Here is a 23,261-nt window from a genome sequence, read left to right as displayed (position 1 = left end):
TGGATTGCGCCCAAGAGACTCATGTAGAAATAGCTTTTGAAAACTTAAAATATACACAACTACATGCCAATATATTTTTTCTCTCATGTGTTTTGTTTGGAAAAATATAGAGATTTTTCAACCAAACAGTAACTATCATGAGCATAACACACAGAGGAAGAATGACATACACAGTGAGCATAGAAATTTGAGCTTGGCACAAGAGGGTGTCCACTACACTGGAACAAAACTCTTCAATGCTCTTCCTCCTGAAATAAAGACAGGGATTCATAACAAGAGTAAGTTTTAATGATTCTAAGAAAATATTTATTGTCTTTTTCTGTATTGCTACTCAAAGAATTTGCTGTATACATTTTTATATAATTAATGATATGAATATAATAGAGGGAAACATTCCATGTGGGAAAAATATATCTAAAAACAAAGATGATGTGACTTACCAAACGAAAGTGCTGGCAGGTCGATAGACACACAAACAAACACAAACATACACACAAAATTCAAGCTTTCGCAACAAACGGTTGTTTCATCAGGAAAGAGGGAAGGATAGGGAAAGACGAAAGGATGTGGGTTTTAAGGGAGAGGGTAAGGAGGCATTCCAATCCCGGGAGCAGAAAGACTTACCTTAGGGGGAAAAAAGGACAGGTATACACTCGCACACACACACACATCCATCCGCACATACACAGACACAAGCAGACATTTGTAAAGGCCAAGCAACCGTTTGTTGCGAAAGCTTGAATTTTGTGTGTATGTTTGTGTTTGTTTGTGTGTCTATCGACCTGCCAGCACTTTCATTTGGTAAGTCACATCATCTTTGTTTTTAGATATATTTTTCCTATGTGGAATGTTAAAACACTACTTGAAAAAACAAAAATACCATGATTTTATTTAAAGTATTAACCACTGAAATGCATAAACAAATATAACTCAAAACAGTACCTTGAAAATTGTACAGGTTGTCCAAGGAGGAAGGGATGTGTTTCACAGTAGCAAAGATGAACACATGCCAACAGCTATTAAGGTATGCACTTTGTGGCCCATGTTTACTGGATTTTTTTTCTTTTTTGGTCCATACTACCACCTCTCAAAGATGAAGAAGTGCACAAAGTTCTTAAGGTATGCATTTTGGAGCTCATGTTGACTAGACTTTTTTTGCTTCAAATGATCATTCCCGTCATATCCCTGAACACTGACCATTCCTCCAGGGACACCTTGTATTTCTTGCTTTGACACATGATCATAAACTACTAATAACAATGTGAAAGAAGAAAATTAAAATAAAGAAATATCAATGAACATGGCACATACATTGGTTCAATTTCTGTACAGGCAACGGAACTTAGAAGGAGTGACAGAAGATGGCAGACATTGGAAGCATAGGTGTCATTAGCACTATGTACACTTATATTGATATATTTATTTTCAATTAAACTTCACTGATATGTATTTGAGCTTGCAGCATTGTGTCTAATAGATCATCAACTTGTCTTTATGAGTTTCTCTTATTTTATTGAAAAGTCGGTAAATGGATTTTAATACTCTTCCTCTTTTTTGACTTTTCCATTTTTATTTCATACAAATCTATGTACCTTGGAGTTACTGTCTTAAGTGTTTGTGCTTTTTTGTTAACGTCTCTGTAAGTTTCTATTTTGTTTTCAAGAGATACTCTTGCACTTTCTGATTACGTTATTCATTGTTTTGATCTGCTTCACAATTATTTCCTTCAAATTTATGGTTTCTGACTTATATTCTGTAAAATTTGAAGAAGTAAGTTTTCTGGTAGCTATTTCCCACTGGGTCACATGTGTTATCTGTTGTGGAACCATTCAATTTTGAGTGTAATTTAGGGCTACCACTTCCTCTAACTTCACTGTGTACTGAAATATCATAGTCCACTACAGTTCCTGCATGATTGCAGACTCATTAAGATGTTTCTAGTGAATCAGTTATACTTGAATTTTCCTCTGTGTCAGCTATTTGGAAGAGGCATAATTTTCTACATTGATCAAACATTGTCAAACTACAAAATTATTATTTTTCCTGAAATTTACCAAGTCTGTCATAAATGATCATGCAGTCAGAAATCTACTCATATGTTAAAGTGCCATATGCACCAAACTTATATTATTAATGCTACCCTCCATAGATTAATAGTCAAGAGCAGGAGCTAACAAAATAATTCCTTTACAATAAAGATGACACATTGAGTTACAGACAGACATAAGGCAAAGAAACTTACACGTTAGCCTTTGGCCAAAGCCTTCTTCAGAAAAGGAAACACACACACACACACACGAGGAACAAAAAACGAGAAGAGTGGGGAAGGGGAAAGATGGGTAGGTGCATTGGTAGCGAATGGCACACAGAGAGGGTGAGGATGAGAATAGGAAGGAGGTGATAGGACAGACAGGCTGGAAACTTTTGGCTGGAGGGTGTTGGGACAGTAGGTTACCATAGGTTGAGGCCGGGATAATTTTGGGAGTGGAGAATGTGTTGCAAGGATAACTTCCATCTGTGTAGTTCAGAAAACTGGTGATGGAGGGAAAGATCCAGGTAGTTTGGATAGTGAAGCAGCCATTGAAATTGAGCATGTTACGTTCAGCTACGTGTTGTGCCACAGATGGTCTATTTTGCTCTTGGCCACAATTTTGATGCGGCCGTTCATCCTGATGGACAGCTGCTTGGTAGTCATATCAATATAAAAAGCTCCACAATGATTGCAGCTTAGCTGGTATATGCAATGGCTGCTTTCACAGCTGGTCCAGCCTCTGATGGAGTAGGATAAGCTTGTGACAGAATTGGAATAGTTGATATTACAACCTAAAGTTTCCATTGTTCGAAAATAATTCACTTGGCAGGACAAACAATAAAAAGTAAGGTTATGTGCAGGACAGAATTTTGAAGAACTCCATATAACATTCCCATTTTCTCCAACTGGGGTGGAAACTTTGCTGCCAAACCTGATGTGAGACTCTTCAAAAGCTTCTGGAAGGTCACTCTAGACATTGGTCATGATTCATGATTGTAAATGATGACAGTTGAGCAAGGTCACTGCTGGCAGATTCCTGGTGCAGTCCTGCATGGCAGCTACCATGCACGCAACAGCCATTGTCTGCTGACTCACATGCACAGTGTGGAAACCATGAGTCATCCGAAGCCCACAGAGTTGTCACCCGCTACCTCGTCGTGATGTGCACAAAGCACCCAGTAAATGTGGTGTTTGCCTCAAAAGCATTAATAATTAACAGCAAGGAAAGTAGCCCTAGTATTATCATTAATACAATGCGAGTGTTAATTTTGCATCTTAGCTTGTGGTGGAAACATGTTGGTTGTTTTGACTAAAATAGTTCAGAGTAAAGTATTAAGTAATTTCGTTACAGATATGGTTACCCATCAATTTGAATGTAATCCAAAGTGACTTATTAATGTACAGATAAAAGCATTTTTAATTATCTTTAATTATATTCCTACAATTAATGCTTTTATTTGTTATTGTTTACAAGTGCCTCACTTTTTGCAGTACTTTAATTACTCCATCTAATTGTAATTTGCCACACTAAGAGCATTATTTATAATAATGCTAACAAACATTCAAGGATACCTTATAAATTTTTCTGTAGTTGAATGGTTTGCCCAGAATGCACATAAAGTAGGGCACCAAATATAATTAGATTCAGCATCTCCACTATACGGTGAATAGCAACTTTCTTTCTCTGGTATTGTTAGGTTCCCAATGTGCTAAATATGGGAGTCAGGTCATATACACCACACTCACGAAGCTATTTTGGGTAGAGTAATCATGAATATATATCAATCATGACAAAGTATGATAAACAAATAAGTGGTGCTCACATGGGCAGTAGTGACTGTCAGTTTTAAAAGCTCAGTCTGGTGCCAACTGCTACATGGTTCAGACTAGTTTTTCCTCCTGAACCATTACCATGAAATGAATGTAGTAGAAGCTGGTGTTGCAGTAGTAAAACAGTTAAATCAGAGTTAAATTCATTTTGGGGTAGAACAGCATACAGACATGCAGTGAAATGTTTGGATTTTATCAAGTGTTATTTCACATTTCTCCGAGTAAACTGATGTGTTTTTTATTATAACTCTTTGTTTGTCAATTATATAACATCTGCTCCTATCAAAAATCATCAACTCTTCTCTGTTGTTGGTAGCATCTCAATGTGGCCATGGAAGAAAATGGAACCTTTTACAATTACAGGGCAAAACTCATGAAACAGTTGTAGATAACTCACATTTGATGAAATATGTACCATTCAGTAATTTGGAAATATATCCGATATCCAGCAAGGAATGACTACAGTGGCTATTCAAGATTGATTCATGTGTATCATCAGAAATAACTGCAAAAATTTTTTCAGAACAATTCACAGAGTGCAGAGCAGCTGCATACACTTTGTTTCTGAGTCTAAAACTTTAATCCACAACTATGTCCATCACAGCATCATCAATCATCTGAGCCACCCAAGAATGCCTCACAGACTGATACAAAAGTTCTATCTTCCTGAAACTGCCCCATACTTCCTCAAATACTGCAGAAGCTCTCTCCAACATGCAACAATCCGTGTTACTCATCCAGTAAATTGTAATCCATCAGGAGCCTTCACTTTGGCCACTGAAGAGTAATATTTTCGTTCTGCTGACAGGTTGTTTTAAGCTTATTGTTCAATTTGCACACTTTCAAGAATTTGGGGTACTTAAGTTGTGTAGGACACATGTCATGAGGCAAGGAATGTATTTCACCCCTTAAGAAACACACTGGAAAATTCTAATGTTACATTCTGCAAATGGGAACTTCATTGAGAATTATTTGACTATAATGGGGATATTTGTCCCTGCCTCCATCTTCAAATAGTAAACAGTCATAGTCAGCTACTGAAATTGCATTATTGATCGTTTCCCCAGGGATTTTCTGTCCTAATGTCTAGCAAATGTCACAATGAGTTGCTACACTTTGCCAAATAAGGAAGCTCACCACATAGTAGTACAAATCTATCATATGGCCTTTGCAATTTCACTAAGTCAGTTAAGATGAATGCAAGAGGATTCCTCAACATTGATGCCAGTTCCTTTCCCCTATTCTTCTCCAGCTGATGTAGCGCTGTATCTACAATGTGCTGATATCAATAAGACATGAAACACGAACCTCATTTTGTTCACATGGCTTTTGTTTCATAATTGTATATGGCTGCTGGTTTGCAACAAAGCAGATACCAGAGTCCATGGTCAAGGCAAGAGGTTACCTTAGATTTGTAGAGATATTTTGCACAGCACAAATGTTGTAACAGCTACTACAGCCTTACCAGTTTAACAGTTGTTAAAGAAAATCACATCATAGGGCACATCACATTCTTCAGCACTTGCGTTATTAAACATTGCTATCCTTAGTGGTTATACAACAAGCTTCATAAACATTAACAAAAATGTTATCCCAATGTGGGAACTGTTGAAAACATTGTCAATTTCATTGTGAATCTGCATAGTTTGTTACAGGGTCTATTTATTGCACACGGAAATATCATTCGATACTTTCTCTTTTATGTGTACTTCTCATTATTACAGAAGACTTTCTTGGAACTGTTCCGCTTTCAGTGCCATTCTTCTTATTCAAAGATAGTGAAACATACACATATGTTTACAGAGTGAATGTTTCTCAAAATAAAATAAATAGATTTATATTTATTGTTAATTGAGATGACTAAAGGCATTATGTATTTAATTTCTGAGAGATCAAGCCAGACAAAAATTAAATACAAATATTCAAAAGCTCAAGGTTTAACATTTTAACTCATTTATGAGAGTTTTCCATCCAGACAAAACTTAAATTTCTTTCCAATGAATAATCCCCTGAAGAATTTCCAGCTCTAAAATTGTTTCCCCTGTTCAACATTAAACCAGAAAATTGTTAAAGAAAATTGTTAAAGAAAAACACTCATAGGGACATCATATGATTGACAAGCAGAAATATTTGACATGGCAATAGTTTAATAAAGGAAATCTCTTGCAGGATTTGAAACACAAATTCATCTTATCAGAGAATAAGGCTACTACTGGTTTTGTATTATTTTATGGTAGTCATGAATTTGTGAGTAATGAATCCTTAAAAGTACATTAAAATGTGTTATCATTTAGGATAGATATGTGTGTGTGTATGTGTGTGTGTGTGTGCGGTGTGTGTGTGCATGTGTGTGTGTGTTTTAATTGTTTACTTCTTGGTCCTTTTCATAACTGCCAGCCTGTTAACAATTTCTCTTGTATGCTTTCAATGCCAGTTGAAGAAACACCTGAGCCCGCAAATCACTATATGGTTTCATTCCCACCAAGGGATGATGAGGTGGTTGATTCCTTATTAGGTAAGAGGCTTTGAGCAATGAATATTTATAAGAATAATATGTATTAGCACATACCAACAAATTAGTTGTTTGCAAAGACAACTGGCAGCTTTCATGCTTCTCCAGAATAGGGAAAGTAACTTCCAAAATAAAATGTAACCACAAAAGTTGCCTCAATATTTGAAGATGATTCTCAATCTCCAGGGAAAAAATTGTTGTCTTGAGACTTCCTTCCTTTAGACACTAGGTTGAACTACAGGCATTGGAAATTGAAAAGTGAAATCTCAAATCAGCTGTGTATGGATATGTTTCATATATCACATGAACCCATTGGTTTATCCATGACTACCTATGCATACTATGAAAGGTAATGTAACCTATAGTATTTTGTTGATGGTACAGACCAATAAATGACATCAACACAATGTTGCTAAGCAACACTTATAAAAGTGTTTATATGTAAAAATAATAGTCTTTGGTTTGTTATAATATGCTCGGTTATTATTCCTTCTCTAATGATAATAGAAAGCAATTCTCTGAATTTTATTTTTATTATGGATAAAAAGTTACCTTGGAATAAAAAGTTACTGTGGATGGCATAAAAGTTGGCCTAAAAGGCTTGGCTTTTATGCCAAGATAGCATAAAAGTTACCATGGAATAAGAAGTTGCTTTGGATGGCATTAAATTGGGCCTGGAATATCACATATTCACAACTTAACCCATCCCCTATATTGCTATGATCAAACGCAAAAAAGTTAGGAAACTATTCTACAAAATACTTAGGCCTCCTCACTGAGTTTGAAGCAATGTATTTTAAGTGAAATGATTTTCAGCTGATGTGTCAGGAGTCTGGGAACACGTTTGGAATTTTTAAGTAGGGATAATTTTGAAGCTAACATCATATTGGTAAAGACAAAGCATTTAAAAATGCTGATTTTATTGATTGGTTGAAAGATGTAGAATTAAAATAACTCCATTCAGAACATTTGTTAAATTCACAAACACATTGACTGTTCAATACTTACCTTCAGGAGCTGTAGCTCCCTATACAGAAAATAGAAACACATAATAACAAGCTTGGTATGGCCATTTTCCACAGCCAAAATATAAATTCTCATTTTAGTTTATAAATCGAATGAATAAAACACAGTACTAGCTTCACGGGGAAGGATGAAATAGTTGGGACAGACTCCTTCTCATACTTCCCCCGCTATCTTCTCTTTTTTCCCTGAAACAGGGAACACTAGTCTTCAAAACTAAGAACACTGTTTTTATGTACATGTGTTTATATAGCTGTACTACAATTTCAACTTGTTTATTTTAAATATTTCTTTTATTTAGGACTGTTCTTGTACAACATTCACTGTGGAATGGCTCAGAAAAACTTCTTGAAATATAGTGGTGTAATTAAAATATTTGATTGTTACTACAAATTGAGATACGAAAAGGATTCAGAGTCACTAAACTGACTACAATGCAGATTTGTAACTGAAGAGCAGGATTTAGTCAATATTATGTTTGACATTTAGTTTAAATCTTTGTGATCTTCTTCATTTTACATGTTTCCATAATTCACCATGCATATGCTGACAGTGTTCCATCGAAAATAAAGCAATTAAACATAACAGCTAATGCAGTATTTTAGATCACACAAATGAGCAAAGTGTAGCTACTGTGTTTTAGATCATACAAAATGTATTAATTTTGTAATAAATGGAATCGTTCCACAAGTAATAGGATTGAGTTAGGCAGAATTCAGAAAGGTCTGTTTCATGCTGACCGACAAGGATGTCTCAGCAAAACTATAAATGAAAGTGTGCAATGCTTGTGTCTTACCAGGAATAACTTGATTCAGCAACATTGGCTCTGACAAAGAAAATCCTCATAAATCACAGTGTGTAAACAGAGCAATGGAGAGGAGGAAGCTGGGCATCAAATTCAGGCATAAGGTGAAGAACGAGGTCATCAAAAGAAAACCAGAACAGGCTCCCTCTAAACAGTTATCAATCAGACTGAATTATCAACAGAGTGGCCACATAGCAAGGCAACCCCACAATAGATGGCACTGTAATAAGTTGGCACAGTGAAGACCCCGGAGACACCAAAGGAGTGTTCCATGACCCCTAAAGAAATATAATGATGATTTCAAGAAGTTTGTTGGTGTATGATGGCACTCAGTGCACAGAACAGTTGGAATGGAAGGAAACAGATGAAGCTTGCATTGAGAAGTCATTTTATAAGGAGTGTTCAAATGGAAAGGTACTTAACATTGTAACATCCAAACTGGTTGAAATTTGCATTTGCCAGTTTGGGATAACATAGTGAGACACCCAGGGACACAAATAAAGTGTTGTCACTTCCCCTTAAGAAATTCAAATCTGTGTCCTCAGCAGGCAAGGTGATGCTCACCATCTGTTTCAATGTCCAAGGTCCAATACTCATTGAATTCCGCAGGCATGGAAAATCCATTACCAGTGACATGAACTTTGAGACACACTGTAGCCTATGTAAGTCCGTAAACAGCACACAACCAGGGCTGCTCACAGAGGAGGTGATACTGCTCCACAAAACAGGGAGGTGATACCACTGCACAAAAATGTGGGTCCACACATGTCCAATTAAAGCAAAGTCTGATGGGCATGTTCAAGTGGGAACAGCCAGAGCATCTGTCCTAAAGTCTGGACATATCTGCCTCTGATTTTCATGTGTCTGCTGGTGGTCTGCAAAAAAGACATACCAAAGGGAGGAGCTTCAACTTGGACAACGAATTGGACACAGTGGAGGAATGGCTCCTGTCACAGCCACAGGAATTGTGGGAACAGGATATCCTTCTGCACATGAAACAGTGGGATAGTTGTGCTCAGGCCTCTGGTGATTACAAAATATAAAGACTTCAATTTTACCCACAGTGTTCTTTTGTACCTTTTCTTTTGAACACCCCTCATATTATGTTTCAAGAAGAATGGATAAGTGTAGCATGATGCTTGTATTTACTCTGGTTGTGTGTTGTCACCAAAATATTTCTGCTGTGTAGTTCATCTGCCCTGGAGCTGTTGACTGGTGGCGGGCAAATTAAAAAGTTAACATACTTTATTGTGTGTTCTCACATGATGTGTCATCTTGTTAATATATAATGAAAATGGTGCTGTTATTTTCTTCTTACATATTCAATTTTCATTAATGAAAATTCTGTATATGATATTATGGGGTCTTTCATAGTATATACAATATCCTCACTTGATAGGGTGAAGCCATTGAATGTTTGATTACTATAATGAAATGTACAGAATGTAAACTTCTTGATAATGGTTAGAAATCTGTTTATATACCACTGCTTTAAAGACGAATTTGTTATCAGAAATAGTATTTTGTCATTTCAGGTGCTACAGACAGGCGATATGATATTCTGCAGCCAGTTCCTACTCCAGGATGCAGTGGTGTGGTCAAGGGAGCAAAAGCAGTTCTTGCATCTACTTCCAGCACTGACTCCACCACATCTACTTCTCCTGTGTCATGTTCTGTAGTTACCCCCACTGCCAGTGTGGCACAAAGTCAGTCATCTGCTACAACACCACACGAAACAACTGTGCTGCATCGACAACAGAGTGCTGGCAGCACACATTCTGCGCACTATGCAGAGCTTACTGAAGCTACAGAAGAACCTAGTTATGAGAACACTGTTATTACTCCAGGTCAGTATCAGAAACTTACAAAATTACAATAATTTAGTGTAAGAATGGACACTACCTTAGCATGGCCAAAAGAATCTGCTGAGATAAAAACAAAACAAAAGCACCAGGTGACCTTCTGGATTTAATCACTATATTTGTGGACTGTGAGTTTACAGCATGACTTGTTTCAATAGTGAAAACTCTAGACAAATAAAACAGAATGAATTTAACTTCATGGAGGTTTTGCACATGTATTCAGGTGTGCATGGGCTAGTCCCAAGTGCTGTCATCTGTTTTTCTTAGAAACATACATGATGTTAATGTGTGGGAAATCTTTGGGGAATGGATAGAGGACTTAAAAAGAAGCTAAAAAGGTCATATATGCATATGGTCACTTCTTCCCTTAGTTACAGACACTATTTTTTTGGTAAATATTTGCTTAATTTCTGTCTCTATGTTCTCAAATTTCAGGCTTGGTTCAACAGTTTTTTTTTTCAAATATTTGTTTTGGGAAGTATTAGTAAAGCCTTCTTATGTTTTCTCAGTTGCCATGGTACTAGTAAATAAACAAAATCTTTTAGTATTAAGAACACAATCAGTAGTGGAAGCTTATTCTGCAGTTCTTTTTGATCTAGTGTTTAGTTTGTACTGCAACTTCTTCCCCACCAGGAATCAAATAGGCTATTTCCACCATGGAATAAATATGCATTAGCAACATGTTATGTTTGATTTCTGGTCACGGGCATGACACCTGTTTGACTGTATTCATATTGGACTAGTGTGTACTGTACATTTATGGCTAAAATGTATTCTAAACAGCACACAGTGGACGTGTGCTTAATGCGTGGATATTCAAATTGCAATGTGTCTCAAGCCAAATGTTTGTATACTGACAGATTTCCCAGTAGACATTTGCTGAACATTAGGGGCTTTCAATAAAGACATGAACATATTGTAGAGACAGGCTTTTCTGAGAAAATGTCAGTTTCTTGTGGAAGACCAAACAGTCTTAGAATGTCTGATTTAGAAGATCCAATACTTCATCATATTAACGACAATAATGGCAGCAGTACCAGAGAAATGCCAGAAACTTGAGATTGTGATTCATGTGACGGTGTGGAAAGTGTTGACAGAGCAACTCCTTTATTCACAGCATCTTCAGACAGTACATGGTTGTATTGCAATAGATTTTCAACCCATAAAAGCTTTTTCCACTTGGGTACTGAGGATGTAAGCTCAGGATCAAGACTTTCTGTCTGCTATACTTTTCACTGATGAAGCAAAGTTTACCAGGAATACAACGCAGAATTTTCACAACTTGCATGTATTGACAGATGAGAATTGTTTTGCAGTTTTGTAGCAACAACAGTGTAGCATTAATGTAAGGGCTGGTATAATTGGTCACAGATTAATTGGACCTTTCAGTTTCCATGCAACACTGACTGGAGCATCATACAGTGAATTTTCAGTTATTTAATTGCATAGATAAAAAAACCAAGCGTTGGCAGAACACACATGTAAAAGACGGTTGTAAGTGGCAACCTTCCCAACAAGTGGCTCCTTCTTCAGGCAGAAGGGCTGAAGGAGAAGGCAGAGGGGTGAGGGAAATGGACTGGAGACATCTAGGAAAGGGGATAGATTTTGGGAAAGTCACCCAGAACCATGGGTGAGGCAATACCTACCGTACGGGATGAGAAGGAAAGACTGTTTGTTGGTAAGTCTCACATGACCCTCAATTCTGCGTGACTTTCCCAAAATCTACCCCCTCTCCAGTCCTTTTCCTTCACTCCTCTTCCTTCCCCTTCAACCGTTCTGCCTTAAGAAGGTGCCACTTGCTCCGAAAGCTTGCCAGTTACAACCATCTTTTATGTGTATGTTCTGCCGCCACTTGGTGAATAGATTTTTTATCTATCCTATTAAATAATTTTGTCAATAATTGATTGTTTTTGTAGTGAATTTTTAATGGAATAGTTAAATTATTTGCTGGAAGATGTTCCACAACACTTATATCAGAACATGTGTCTGATTCATGAGGGGATACTACCTCATTTTGCTCTTGAAGCAATAATTTTAAATCAGTGTTTACAAAATAAATGATAAGTCATGGGGCAGCAGCATCTTGGCACACCAGATCTCCCAATCTCATTCCATTGGATTTTTATTTTTGAGGTCTTTTAAAGGACATATTGTATTCAAGGTTAATTGCAAATGTTGAAATTCTTTGCCAGCATTTTCAAAAAAGATTTTAGAAGGTACAGGAGTTGCATGGAACGTGGGAGCAAGTAAGACAACCCATGATGTAGCATTTGGAAGCTTGTGTTAGGGCTGATGATAGACATCTTGAGCATTTCATTTAGCCATCAGGAGACAATATTGACAATGAAAAAAAAAGAAACATCTGTAGAAACAAACTGGAAATTTGAAAACAAAAATCCAGAAATGCAAAAAGTGTCTACAACTAAGAAAATAAAAAAGGACCAAATGCATTTGTGAACTCTTTTGCTTCTTTTTAAGTCCTCTATCCATTCCCCAGAGATTTTTTTTCCACATTAGTTAATGCCTCTGTACTGCAGGTTATGCATTTCAGCAAAAGATGCTTGTATTGTAAATTGATGATTCATGCTAATTTTTCTATTTCATAAAAGATAATGTTGATATGTCAGAATAAGTTGAGAGTTATAATTAAAATCAAATGAATGTTAATGATATTTGAGACATAAGAGCAACATTTACATATCATCCATTGAAGCAGGAGAAACTTGAATAGGGCTAATAGTAATATGTGCGGCTAATTATCTGTCATGATTTTCAGATATGTGGATGGCTTTGTTTTAGTCCTTCTCACACTTCCAACAAAGACGTGATAACAATGTCCAGTCCAGTCTATTATTACAAGTGTCTGTGATGCACTATCAACAGTGGCACAGAAGTCTCCACCCTTATGGTGTATGCATTGTTTGATCACTGTGGGCCATGAAGTTAAAATGGAAATATTACTGTGTGGTGCTTTTAAAGTTACGTTGATTGCAGATTAGTATTTGGAGCATTACATTGGGATTTGGGAGTTCCTGGTCTTTCATTTTTTCAGTGGTTTCAGAGACCAAAAAATAAATATTTGTTGGTTCAGATGCATCAGGAAGGATACTACTACAGAAATGCATTTTGCATACAGAGAAATTTGTGACTGTATTGAGGATTTATTGGTAGGGAGGATGCAGTATGTTAACATGGATGAAGATCATTGACAGATTTAGAAGTAGCTTCAGGCATGCGGCAGAGATATAGATTCAGACCCTTACTGTTAATGTTGCATATTAATGACTTGTCAGACAATATTAATTGTAACCTCAGACATTTAGCAAATGATACAGTTACCTATAATGAAGTTTTATCTGAAAAAAGCTGCATCATTATCCTGTAAGATCTTGACAAGATTTCAGAATGCTTCAAAATTTGGCAACTTGATGTCACAAATGTGTTTTTCACAAAACACAAAACCATAGTGCTCTGACTACAATATCAGTGAGTTATAGCTGGAATCAGTGCATTCATCCAAAGACATGTGTGTAACAATTTTTTTTTATTTTTATTTATTTTAGTCCTCCTAATCCTACATATATAGAATATATACAAGGATATTGGACATGGTTAAGTCTTTGCAAGATAAAATATAGTTTGTATTGCATACTTAAAGACTAGATATTTAAGTAATTTAGCAAAGAATCATACATACAAGAAACATTAGAGACATACAAAGTAGAATATTCATAATGCATCTTTATTTTTGTCGTTTGGTTTCTAGGTACTGTAATGATCAATTAAATATGCTTTTAGTTCAGCCTTAAAACTACTGAGTTTACTTACTGATTTAATATAGCTAGGCAGATTATTGTAAATTTTTATCCCTATATGCAGAGTGCCTTTTTGGCGCAATGATGTTCTCATCTGTTTCACATGAAGATCAGATTTTTGTCTTGTATTGTATGCATGTATATCTTCATTTTTTTAAATAAGATATCTGGGTGTTTATCAACATATATTGTTTTATGAAAACTGACGTTTTGTAGACAAAAATGCAAGGAAGAGGAAGAACTGACAATTTTTTGAGTATGGGTCTGCATCATTTCCTATTGTTTACCCCTTCAATAATTCTTAATATTCTCTTTTGCATCCTGTAAACTTTGATATTTGTTGTTGCATTGTCCCAGAAGATTATGCCATATTTAATTACAGAATGCACATAGGAGCAGTATACATGTAACAGGCTGGTTTTGCTGCAACAAGTTTTTAAGATATTTATTGAATAGCAGGTTTTGCTTGGTTTTCTTTGCACTTATTCAATGTGTACCTCCCATTTTGTGCTGTTCTGGAGCCAGAGGCCCAGAAATTTTGTGCTGTCAACACTTTCAATAACTCTGTCCCTTAGTTCTATTTGTATGTTTGGGTGGTGCCTTCCTTTTAGATTATAGAAGTTAAGTGCTACTGTCTTTGTTTAAAATTATCTTGTTATAGTTGAACCACTGTTCTACACTGTTCATTGTTTGGATAGTGGAGTCTTTTAGTTATTCTTCTGTTTTCCCACTAATAAGGAAGCTTGTATTATCTGCAAATTGGAGGGTAGTTTGGCAATACCTGTTGTACATAAGATCATTGACATAGAGGAGAAACAGAATGGGTCCTAATACTGATCCTTGAGGGACACCATTTTTCACATCCTGAACAGTAGTAACTGATTTTGTTATGGTCAGTGTATTGCACTACAACCACCTGTTTGCAACCACATAGGTATGTCCTGAGCCACTCATTGGATACACCTCGAATTCCTAATTGGTCAAGCTTCTGCAGTAGGGCGTTATGCTCAATGATGCTGAAAGCTGTGGATAAACCAAGACATATGCCCGCCACAAACTCACTCGCATCCAGTTTAGCATAGATTTCATTAAGAAATTCAAATAGCACACTCTCAGTTGAATAGCCTTTCCTGAAACCATGCTGTGAGGAAGAGAGAATTTTATATTTATTTAGGAAATCAGACAATCCCTTAAAAAAAAAAAATTCTAAAATTTTTGAAAATACAGGGCTATTGGTCTATAATTTGTAACAGCTTCTGGATTTCCTTTTTTGAGCAGTGGTTGTTTGCTATTTTTAAGCATGAAGGAAGGTTCCTTATGCCAGTGAGCTGTTGCACAAGTGTGTCAAGGGTTCAGCTAAGGCAAGACAGCATTTTTTAATGATCGCATCTGATATTCCATCAATTCCACATGAGTATCCTGTTTTCGAGGTTTTTATAACTGAACAAATTTCTTCAGTATTTGTGGGTGAAAGGAAGAATAATGTCGACACATTTCTCATGCTATTGGATGATGGAGGTGATATTTTGTTGTGTTCTTCCAGTCCACTCACCAACTATTCACTTATGGCCCCCTGCGGGTTCGGGGGTAAGAATAGGCCCACGGTATTCCTGCCTGTCGTAAGAGGCGACTAAAAGGAGTCTCAAACGTTTCGGCCTTCTGTGATGGTCCCCTCTTGGGTTTGACCTCCTTTTTTCCAAATTTCCGTTGTTAGTGCGTGCCATTTGGGGAAGGACACCTTATGTGGTGTTTTTCTATTAGTCCATCATGCACCACCATCTTGCATGTTACCTATTGTCGTGTGGCGGGATTTACACCCAACGTCTTCTGGGTTGCCTCCTTTTCGTCTTGTGCGCAATCCCCTTCTTAGCGCCCACGACAACTGTGGACCCTTTCAACACCTAAAATCCAGCACGGTAGCCAGTCCGTTGTGGTGGGGTCGTCATGTACCCTCTTGGTGGTAGCCCCCTGACCACACAGGGATCGCACTACAGATGCCAGAGCTGTTTCCTCCCCATGCATGCCAAGGAGTATGTGCCCATCTTGTCTGGGGCATGGGGACTCCGGGCAATGGGATATCGGCCAGGTACCCGTTGCTTTGGCTGTGTGGCGCCCTTGGGGAGAGCCCTCGTTCGGAGTAGCTGGCATCTGGGCGGATGTGGCGCAATGAAGCGCAATAAATCACACCAAGCTGGTGGTCGCACGGCCACCAGCGTCTCTAAGCGAGGCAGAGTAGACTTTGATGCTGCGCAATATGACCCTCAGTCGTTCCCCTCGTTGGCTGTGCCATGGGAGGGACGCGGATCTGGTGCCAAGCGGGAGCCTTACGTACCACAATACCTTGTCTGCAGCAGAACTGATGGTGACTCCTTTCTTACGACGAAGCCTCTGTTTTTTTTGGAACACCTGGAGGATAAGTTTGGGGAAGTGGCAGGGTTGTCTAAAATGAGGAATGGGTCCATCCTCCTCAAGACGTCCTCCCCAGCCCAGTCACGAGCGTTGCTCTTGTTCTTGTGTGATAAGCTGGGTGACGTCCCTGTTACCGTTACTCCCCACAGTAGCTTAAATATGGTCCAGGGGATTATTTACCATCGTGACCTATTGTTACAATCCGATGACGAGCTGAGAGCCGACTTGCAACGACGTGGTGTACGTTTTGTCCGTCGTGTACATAGAGGACCCAAGACTAACAGGGTGGCCACCGGTGCCTTTATCTTGGCCGAGGGTGCTGTATTGCCCGAGAAGGTCAAGGTAATGGTTTACCATTGTGACGTCAAGCCATACGTCCCTCCCCCGATGTGGTGTTTCCAGTGCTGTAAGTTTGGGCATATGTCCTCCCGTTGCCCATCCAGCGCCACATGTCGAGATTGCGGACGCCCCTCTCATCCCGATTCTCCATGTGCGCCTCCACCTGTATGTGTCAACTGTGGGGAGCACCACTCTCCATGCTCGCCGGATTGCCCCGTTCTTCATAAGGAGTGGAAGATAATGGAATTTAAGACCCTGGACCGGCTTACTTATTGAGAGGCAAAACTGAAATTTGAAAGGTTGTATCCTGCTTCCCTTCGAACATCTTATGCTGCAGCCACGTTATCGTCGCCCTCGCGAGCGGCGGTTGTCACCTCATCTGTGCCGCCTTCAGTGGGCCCTGGGGGCCGTGCATCTCTGTCTGCTCCCCTCGTGTCTGGGGGCAAGCCTTCCTCTGTTGCCCCCTTAGCAGTTGGGGGAAAACCCTCTTCTGTCGCTCCCCCCACGCGTACTTCGGGAGTGACCTCTGCTCCAAAACCGGGGGGCTCGATCCATCCCCCTCCTTCTCCGCCGGCATTGCCTATGCCGGTTCCTCTCTCATGGAAGGGGTCCCTTGGGGCTCTCCCTTCCTCCGTTTCTTCTCCTACCCAGCCGGATGTCAGCCAGTGGCTGAAGGTTCCGCCACCTGCTGGTCGTAGGGCTTCTGCGTCGTCGTCAGCCTCTGACGCTCCTTCAGAGAAGCTCTCCCAGCCCTCTAACCCTAAGGACAGACGCGAGAAGAAGGAACGGAACGTGTCCAAGAAGAAGGACGTTCCGGCGGTTTCAGTACCACCTGCTATAAATAGTTCTGGCTCCGGGGATGTGGTGGAGATCCTCGCCTCTGCCGCGGATCTCGCCCTCACGGAATCCTCGGGGGCCTTTCCTAGGACGCAGCTGACTCTCCCCCGGTGGCGGCAGTTGGCTCTGAGGTGCCGTCTGCCTCTTAGTCGCCTTCACACCCTCCCAGTCCCTTACTGCTTCCATTCTCCAGTGGAATTGCGGCGGTTATTTCCGCCACCTGCCTGATCTCCGGATGCTTCTGAGTGTTTCCCCTGTTCTCTGCATTGCTCTGCAGGAAACTTGGTTTCCAGCAATGCGGACCCCCGCCCTTCGCAGTTATCGAGGCTACTATAAGAACCACACTGCCTGTCAACGAGCGTCAGGTGGGGTTTGCCTCTTTGTTCACCACTCTGTCTGTAGCTCGCCCGTACACCTTCTGACGCCTTTAGAGGCAGTCACTGTCAGGGTTGAGCTCTCGCCGGCTATTACTGTTTGCTCTGTTTACATTCCTCCGGATGGGGAGCTCCCCCGACATGTCTTGGCTGCGCTGCTGGCTCAACTCCCGCCACCATTGCTGCTTCTGGGCGATTTCAATGCCCACAACCCTCTTTGGGGTGGGACTGTCTCCGATGACCGCGGTCGTGCCGTGGAGCATGTGTTGGCTCAGCTCGACCTTAGCCTCTTGAATACCGGTGCTCCCACGCATTTCAGTGTGGCCCATGGCTCGTTCTCGGCCATCGATCTCTCTCTTTGCAGCCCCGGACTTGTCCCATCCCTCCACTGGAGAGTGCATCCTGACCTGTGTGGTAGTGACCATTTTCCCATCTATTTTTCACTGCCCCAGTGTCATTCTTCTGGGCGCCTGCCCCGCTGTGCTCTCCACAGGGCTGACTGGCCGGCTTTTACTTCTGCTGCCACCGTTGCGTCTCCCCCACAGGGTGACATTGACGAGGTGGTCCGTGTCTTGACCACGTCAATCATTTCTGCGACCAAGGCTGCCATCCCCCGCTCTTCTGGACTCCCTCGGAGGAAGGCTGTACCCTGGTGGTCGCCGGAGATTGCTGAGGCTATTCGCGACCGTAGGCGGGCTCTCCAGCATCATAGACGGCACCCGTCTCTGGAGACCCTCATCGCCTTTAAGAGGCTCCGTGCCTTGGCCCGTCGTCTTATTGCATGGCGTAAGCAGGAGTGCTGGGAGAGGTATGTCTCATCCTTCGGCTCCCGTGTCTCCCCCTCGCTCGTGTGGTCCTGGTTCCGGCGGCTTTATGGATACCGGACCACTATGGGTGTCCCTGGGCTCTCCCTGGACGGCACTGTCTGCACGGACGCTGCTGCCATTGCTGAACACCTTGCTGCGCACTTTGCTAAGAGCTCTGTGACTGCAACTTATCCCCCCGCCTTTTGCTCTCTAATGGAGCGAGCCGAGCAGACGCCGTTATCATTCCACACGCGTCGTTCTGAAAAATACAATGCTCCTTTCAGCGAGAGGGAATTCCTCGCTGCCCTCGCCGATTGCCCTGATACAGCACCAGGACCAGACTGCATCCACGCGCAGATGCTGAAGCATCTCTCCAGGGACTGCCAGAGGCACATCCTCACCATCTTTAACCGCATTTGGAGCGAGGGCGTGTTCCCGTAGCAATGGCGAGAGGGTGTTATTGTCCCCATCTTGAAGCCCGGTGCGGACCCACTGGCGGTGGACAGCTATCGTCCCATTACCCTCACCAACGTTTTGTGCAAATTGCTGGAACGTATGGTGGGGCGGCATTTGTGTTGGGTCCTTGAGTTGCGCGGTTCCTCTCTCCATCCCAGGGTGGCTTCCGTCGGGGCCGGTCTGCTGCGGACAATTTGGTGCAGCTGGAATCTGCTATCCATACGGCCTTTGCCCGACGTCAGCATCTCGTTGCTGTATTTTTTGATCTGCGGAAGGCGTATGACACCACATGGAGGCATCACATCCTTGCTACGTTGCATGAGTGGGGTCTTCGTGGTCAGCTCCCAGCTTTTCTTCAAACCTTTTTATTGCGCTGCTCTTTCCGGGTGCAAGTCGTTGCCGCCTCTAGTTCATCTTATATACAGGAGAATGGGGTCCCGCAAGGCTCGGTGTTGAGCGTCTCCTTATTTCTAGTGGCCATTAATGGTCTGGCTGCAGCCGTGGGGTCGTTGGTGTCTCCTTCTTTGTATGCCGACGACTTCTGCATCTCATTTACCTCAACGACTACGGGTGTCACCAAACGCAGGCTGCAAGTCGCCGTTCGCAAGGCAGCATCATGGGCTCTGACTCATGGTTTTCAGTTCTCTGCAGCCAAGACTCGAGTTATGCACTTCTGCAGGCGTCGGACGGTCCACCCTCATCCTGAACTTTACCTCGACGGCCACCTCCTTGAAGTGGTGGACACTAGCCGCTTCTTATGACTCGTCTTTGATGCCCGGCTCACATGGGTTCCTCATATTACTCAGCTGAAGCAAAAGTGCTGGCGGCATCTCAACGCCCTCCACTGCCTGAGCCACACGTCTTGGGGTGCAGATCGCTGCACGCTGTTGCGATTGTACAGAGCCCTTGTGCAGTCCAGGCTTGATTATGGGAGCCTGGTCTATGGGTCTGCATCACCATCTGTGTTGACGTTGTTGGACCCCATACACCACTGTGGGGTTCGGCTTGCAACTGGCACTTTCCGTACGAGCCCCGTGGATAGTGGAGGCTGGGGTTCCTCCGCTGCAGATTCGCCGCCATCGACTGCTCGCCGACTATGCTGTTCACGTGCATTGCTCGCTGGGCCATCCCAATCATCGCCTGCTTTTCCCTGCCATGGTCCTCCATCTGCCCGAACGGCGACCTCGGTCTGAGCTTTCCATAGCTGTCTGCGTCCAGTCCCTGCTGTCAGAACTGGGGTCATTCCCTCTTCTGTCTCCCTTCTGGGTCCGTGCACCTACGCCTCCCTGGTTTTTGCCCCAGCCATCCATCCGTCTGGACCTGGCACAGGGACCCAAGGACTCAGTTCCGCCTGTGGCCCTCCGTCGCCGTTTTCTTGCGCTCCTCGCCTCATTTTCGGGCTGTGAGACTGTCTACACTGATGGTTCCCTGGTTGATGGTCACACTGCCTACACTTTTGCTCACGCTGCCCATGTTGAACAGCGCTCCTTGCCAGCTGGCTGCAGTATTTTTACTGCAGAGCTGGTGGCCATATTGCGGGCTCTTGAGCATATGCGTTCCTGCTCAGGTATGTCCATCGTCATCTGCAGTGACTCCCTGAGCAGCCTCCAGGCCATTGACCACTGCTATCCCTCTTCTCCTCTGGTATCCTCTATTCCGGAGTCTGTTTCCACCATTACCCGCTCTGGTCGTTCGGTGGTCTTTGTTTGGACACCAGGTCACATTGGCATCCCGGGGAACGAACGTGTTGACAGGCTGGCCAAAGGGGCTATCGACGCCCCAGCTTTGGAAATTGGCATCCCGGCTCGTGATCAGCAGTTGGTGTTGCGCCGTAAGGTGCTTGGGATGTGGGCTGATGAGTGGCGTGGCCTGACATCCCCGAATAAACTGCGGGCTGTTAAGGAGACGACCGATGTGTGGCGGTCCTCCCTGCGGGCTTCTCGCAGGGACTCTGTAATCCTGTGTCGGCTCCGCATCGGCCATACCTACCTGACGCACGGCCATCTTTTGCATCAGGAGGATCCCCCCCTGTGTCGGTGTGGGTCCCGGCTGACGGTCGCCCACATTTTATTGGAGTGTCCCCGACTGCGCACCCTCCGGCAGTCTTTTAATCTCCCGGGCACTTTGCCTTTGGTTTTATGCGACGATGCCTCCATGGCTGATGACGTTTTAAATTTTATCTGTGGTAGTCCTTTTTATGGTTCCATTTATGGAGGTCCTGCACCTTTCCCTTTCTGTGTCTCTTGTCCTCGAGTCTCTCATATTTGGTTGCAGATTTTAGTGTGTAGTAAGATGGTTGACTCTTTCCCTTTTTTTGTTCTCATGGTCAGTCAACCAGTCTCCGACCATCTTCGTTTCTTCTGTTTCTTTCTGTCTGGTGTTCATCTGTACTCTTCTTGTCTGTAGTGTTCGTTGCCTAATTCGTGTTCTTTCAATGCCTGGGGGGGGGAGTCTCCTTCCCCTTGGGGTTTAACCTGCTCCGCGAATTTATGTCTCGCCTGTTTTTGGAATGGGGGACTAATGACCTTAGCTGTTTAGTCCCCCCTTAAACATCCCAACAACCACCACCACCTATTCACTTATGTTTGCAAATTATTTGTTGAAGGTCTCTGCAATTTTTGTTGGGCAAGAAATCATTTGTCCTTCAAAACATAAGTTTATCTAAAAACAAAGATTCTGTAACTTACCAAATGAAAGCATTGGTACGTTGATAGGGACAATAACAAACACAAACACACACACAAATCTCAAGCTTTTGCAACCCACGGTTGCTTCATTAGGAAAGAGGGAAGGAGAGGGAAAGACGAAAGGATGTGGGTTTTAAGGGAGTGGGTAAGGAGTCATTCCAATCCCGGGAGTGGAAAGACTTACCTTTGGGGGGGGGGGGGGGAGGGGAAGGGACAGGTATACACTTGCACACACACACACACATATCCATCCGCACATATACAGACACAAGCAGACATATCATATGATTTGCTGGTATTTCCACAAGTATACACTTCATACCAGGTTTCTTCACTTAGTCTCTGTATAAAAACGTTTGATTGGTACTGAATTTTCTTGTTTCTTTTACAAGTTCCTCTTTCTCATTTGTTTCGTTTGGGGTGTGTAAAGCAATAAACTGTGCATAGTGATCACTGAAGTCAGTATTAAGATTTCCGGCACAGAATTTGTCACTTACATTTGTGTTTATTAATATCTGATCAATTGTTGAGCTTGTTGTTGGTGTTACTCTTGTAGGAGAATCTATGGTGGCTTTTATGCTATATGTTTTCAGTAGGGCCATTTAGCTCTGCTGGTCTTTTGAGATTTCTTGAAAATCAATATTAAAATCTCCACATATGATCACTTTTTGTTGAAGTTTTTTATAGTATTTAAAGCTGCTTCTAAGTGATGACAGAAGTTGTTTAAGTTCTCATCAGGACTCCTATATACACAGATGATTATTAATTTTAATGCAGAGTGTTCAACTACGGATACTTCAAAAACCTTGTCTTCAGCTAACAGTTCAATGGGTTTTATGTTACAATAATTAATACCAGTTTTAACAAATATACATGACACTCCAAGACTGGATGTAATTCTAAAAAAATGACGATGAAAGATTGAAGTCTGCAAGTTTTGTGACTGACGTTGCATCTTTAGGCAGCCAGTGTTCACTTATACACATTACAGAAGCATTTTTTAACTCAACAGTAAATAAAATTTCAAGTTCACTTAATTTGTTTAGCAATGATTGGAAATTTTACTGTGGAGACCTCACGCCCCACGTGTTGAGCAATTCGGCGGTACGTCCACCCGGCCTCCCGCATGCCCACTATACGCCCTCGCTCAAAGTCCGTCAACTGCACATACGTCCACGCTGTCGCGGCATGCTACCAGTGTTAAAGACTGCGATGGAGCTCCATATGCCACGGCAAACTGGCTGACACTGACGGCGGCGGTGCACAAATGCTGCGCAGCTAGCGCCATTCGACGACCAACACCGCGGTTCCTGGTGTGTCCGCTGTGCCGTGTGTGTGATCATTGCTTGTACAGCCCTCTCGCAGTGTCCAGAGCAAGTATGGTGGGTCTGACACACCGGTGTCAATGTGTTCTTTTTTCCATTTCCAGGAGTGTAGCTTCATACATACTCTACAAACAGTGAATATGAGCAAC

The 23,261-nt window shown here is 41.9% G+C and overlaps 1 protein-coding gene across 5 annotated transcripts in view; it reads left to right on the top strand.

Annotated features, from left to right (window-relative positions):
- LOC126236925 (E3 ubiquitin-protein ligase CBL) overlaps positions 1-23,261 on the top strand; it is a 205,564-nt gene that overhangs the window by 147,703 nt on the left and 34,600 nt on the right. For 3 of the 5 annotated variants that reach the window (XM_049946590.1, XM_049946591.1, XM_049946589.1), the window contains 2 exons: positions 6,297-6,377; positions 9,738-10,049. In XM_049946590.1, the coding sequence (XP_049802547.1) occupies positions 6,297-6,377; positions 9,738-10,049 (393 nt within the window). The remainder of the gene's footprint in view (positions 1-6,296; positions 6,378-9,737; positions 10,050-23,261) is intronic. The other 2 variants (XM_049946594.1, XM_049946592.1) reach the window with 1 other exon arrangement.

The sequence above is a fragment of the Schistocerca nitens genome, chromosome 2 (genome assembly GCF_023898315.1).
Source record: "Schistocerca nitens isolate TAMUIC-IGC-003100 chromosome 2, iqSchNite1.1, whole genome shotgun sequence".
In the NCBI taxonomy this organism is placed as follows: Eukaryota; Metazoa; Arthropoda; class Insecta; order Orthoptera; family Acrididae; genus Schistocerca; species Schistocerca nitens.
The sequence above is the reverse complement of the archived record's forward strand: the minus strand, read 5'-3'. Positions and strand labels throughout refer to the sequence as shown.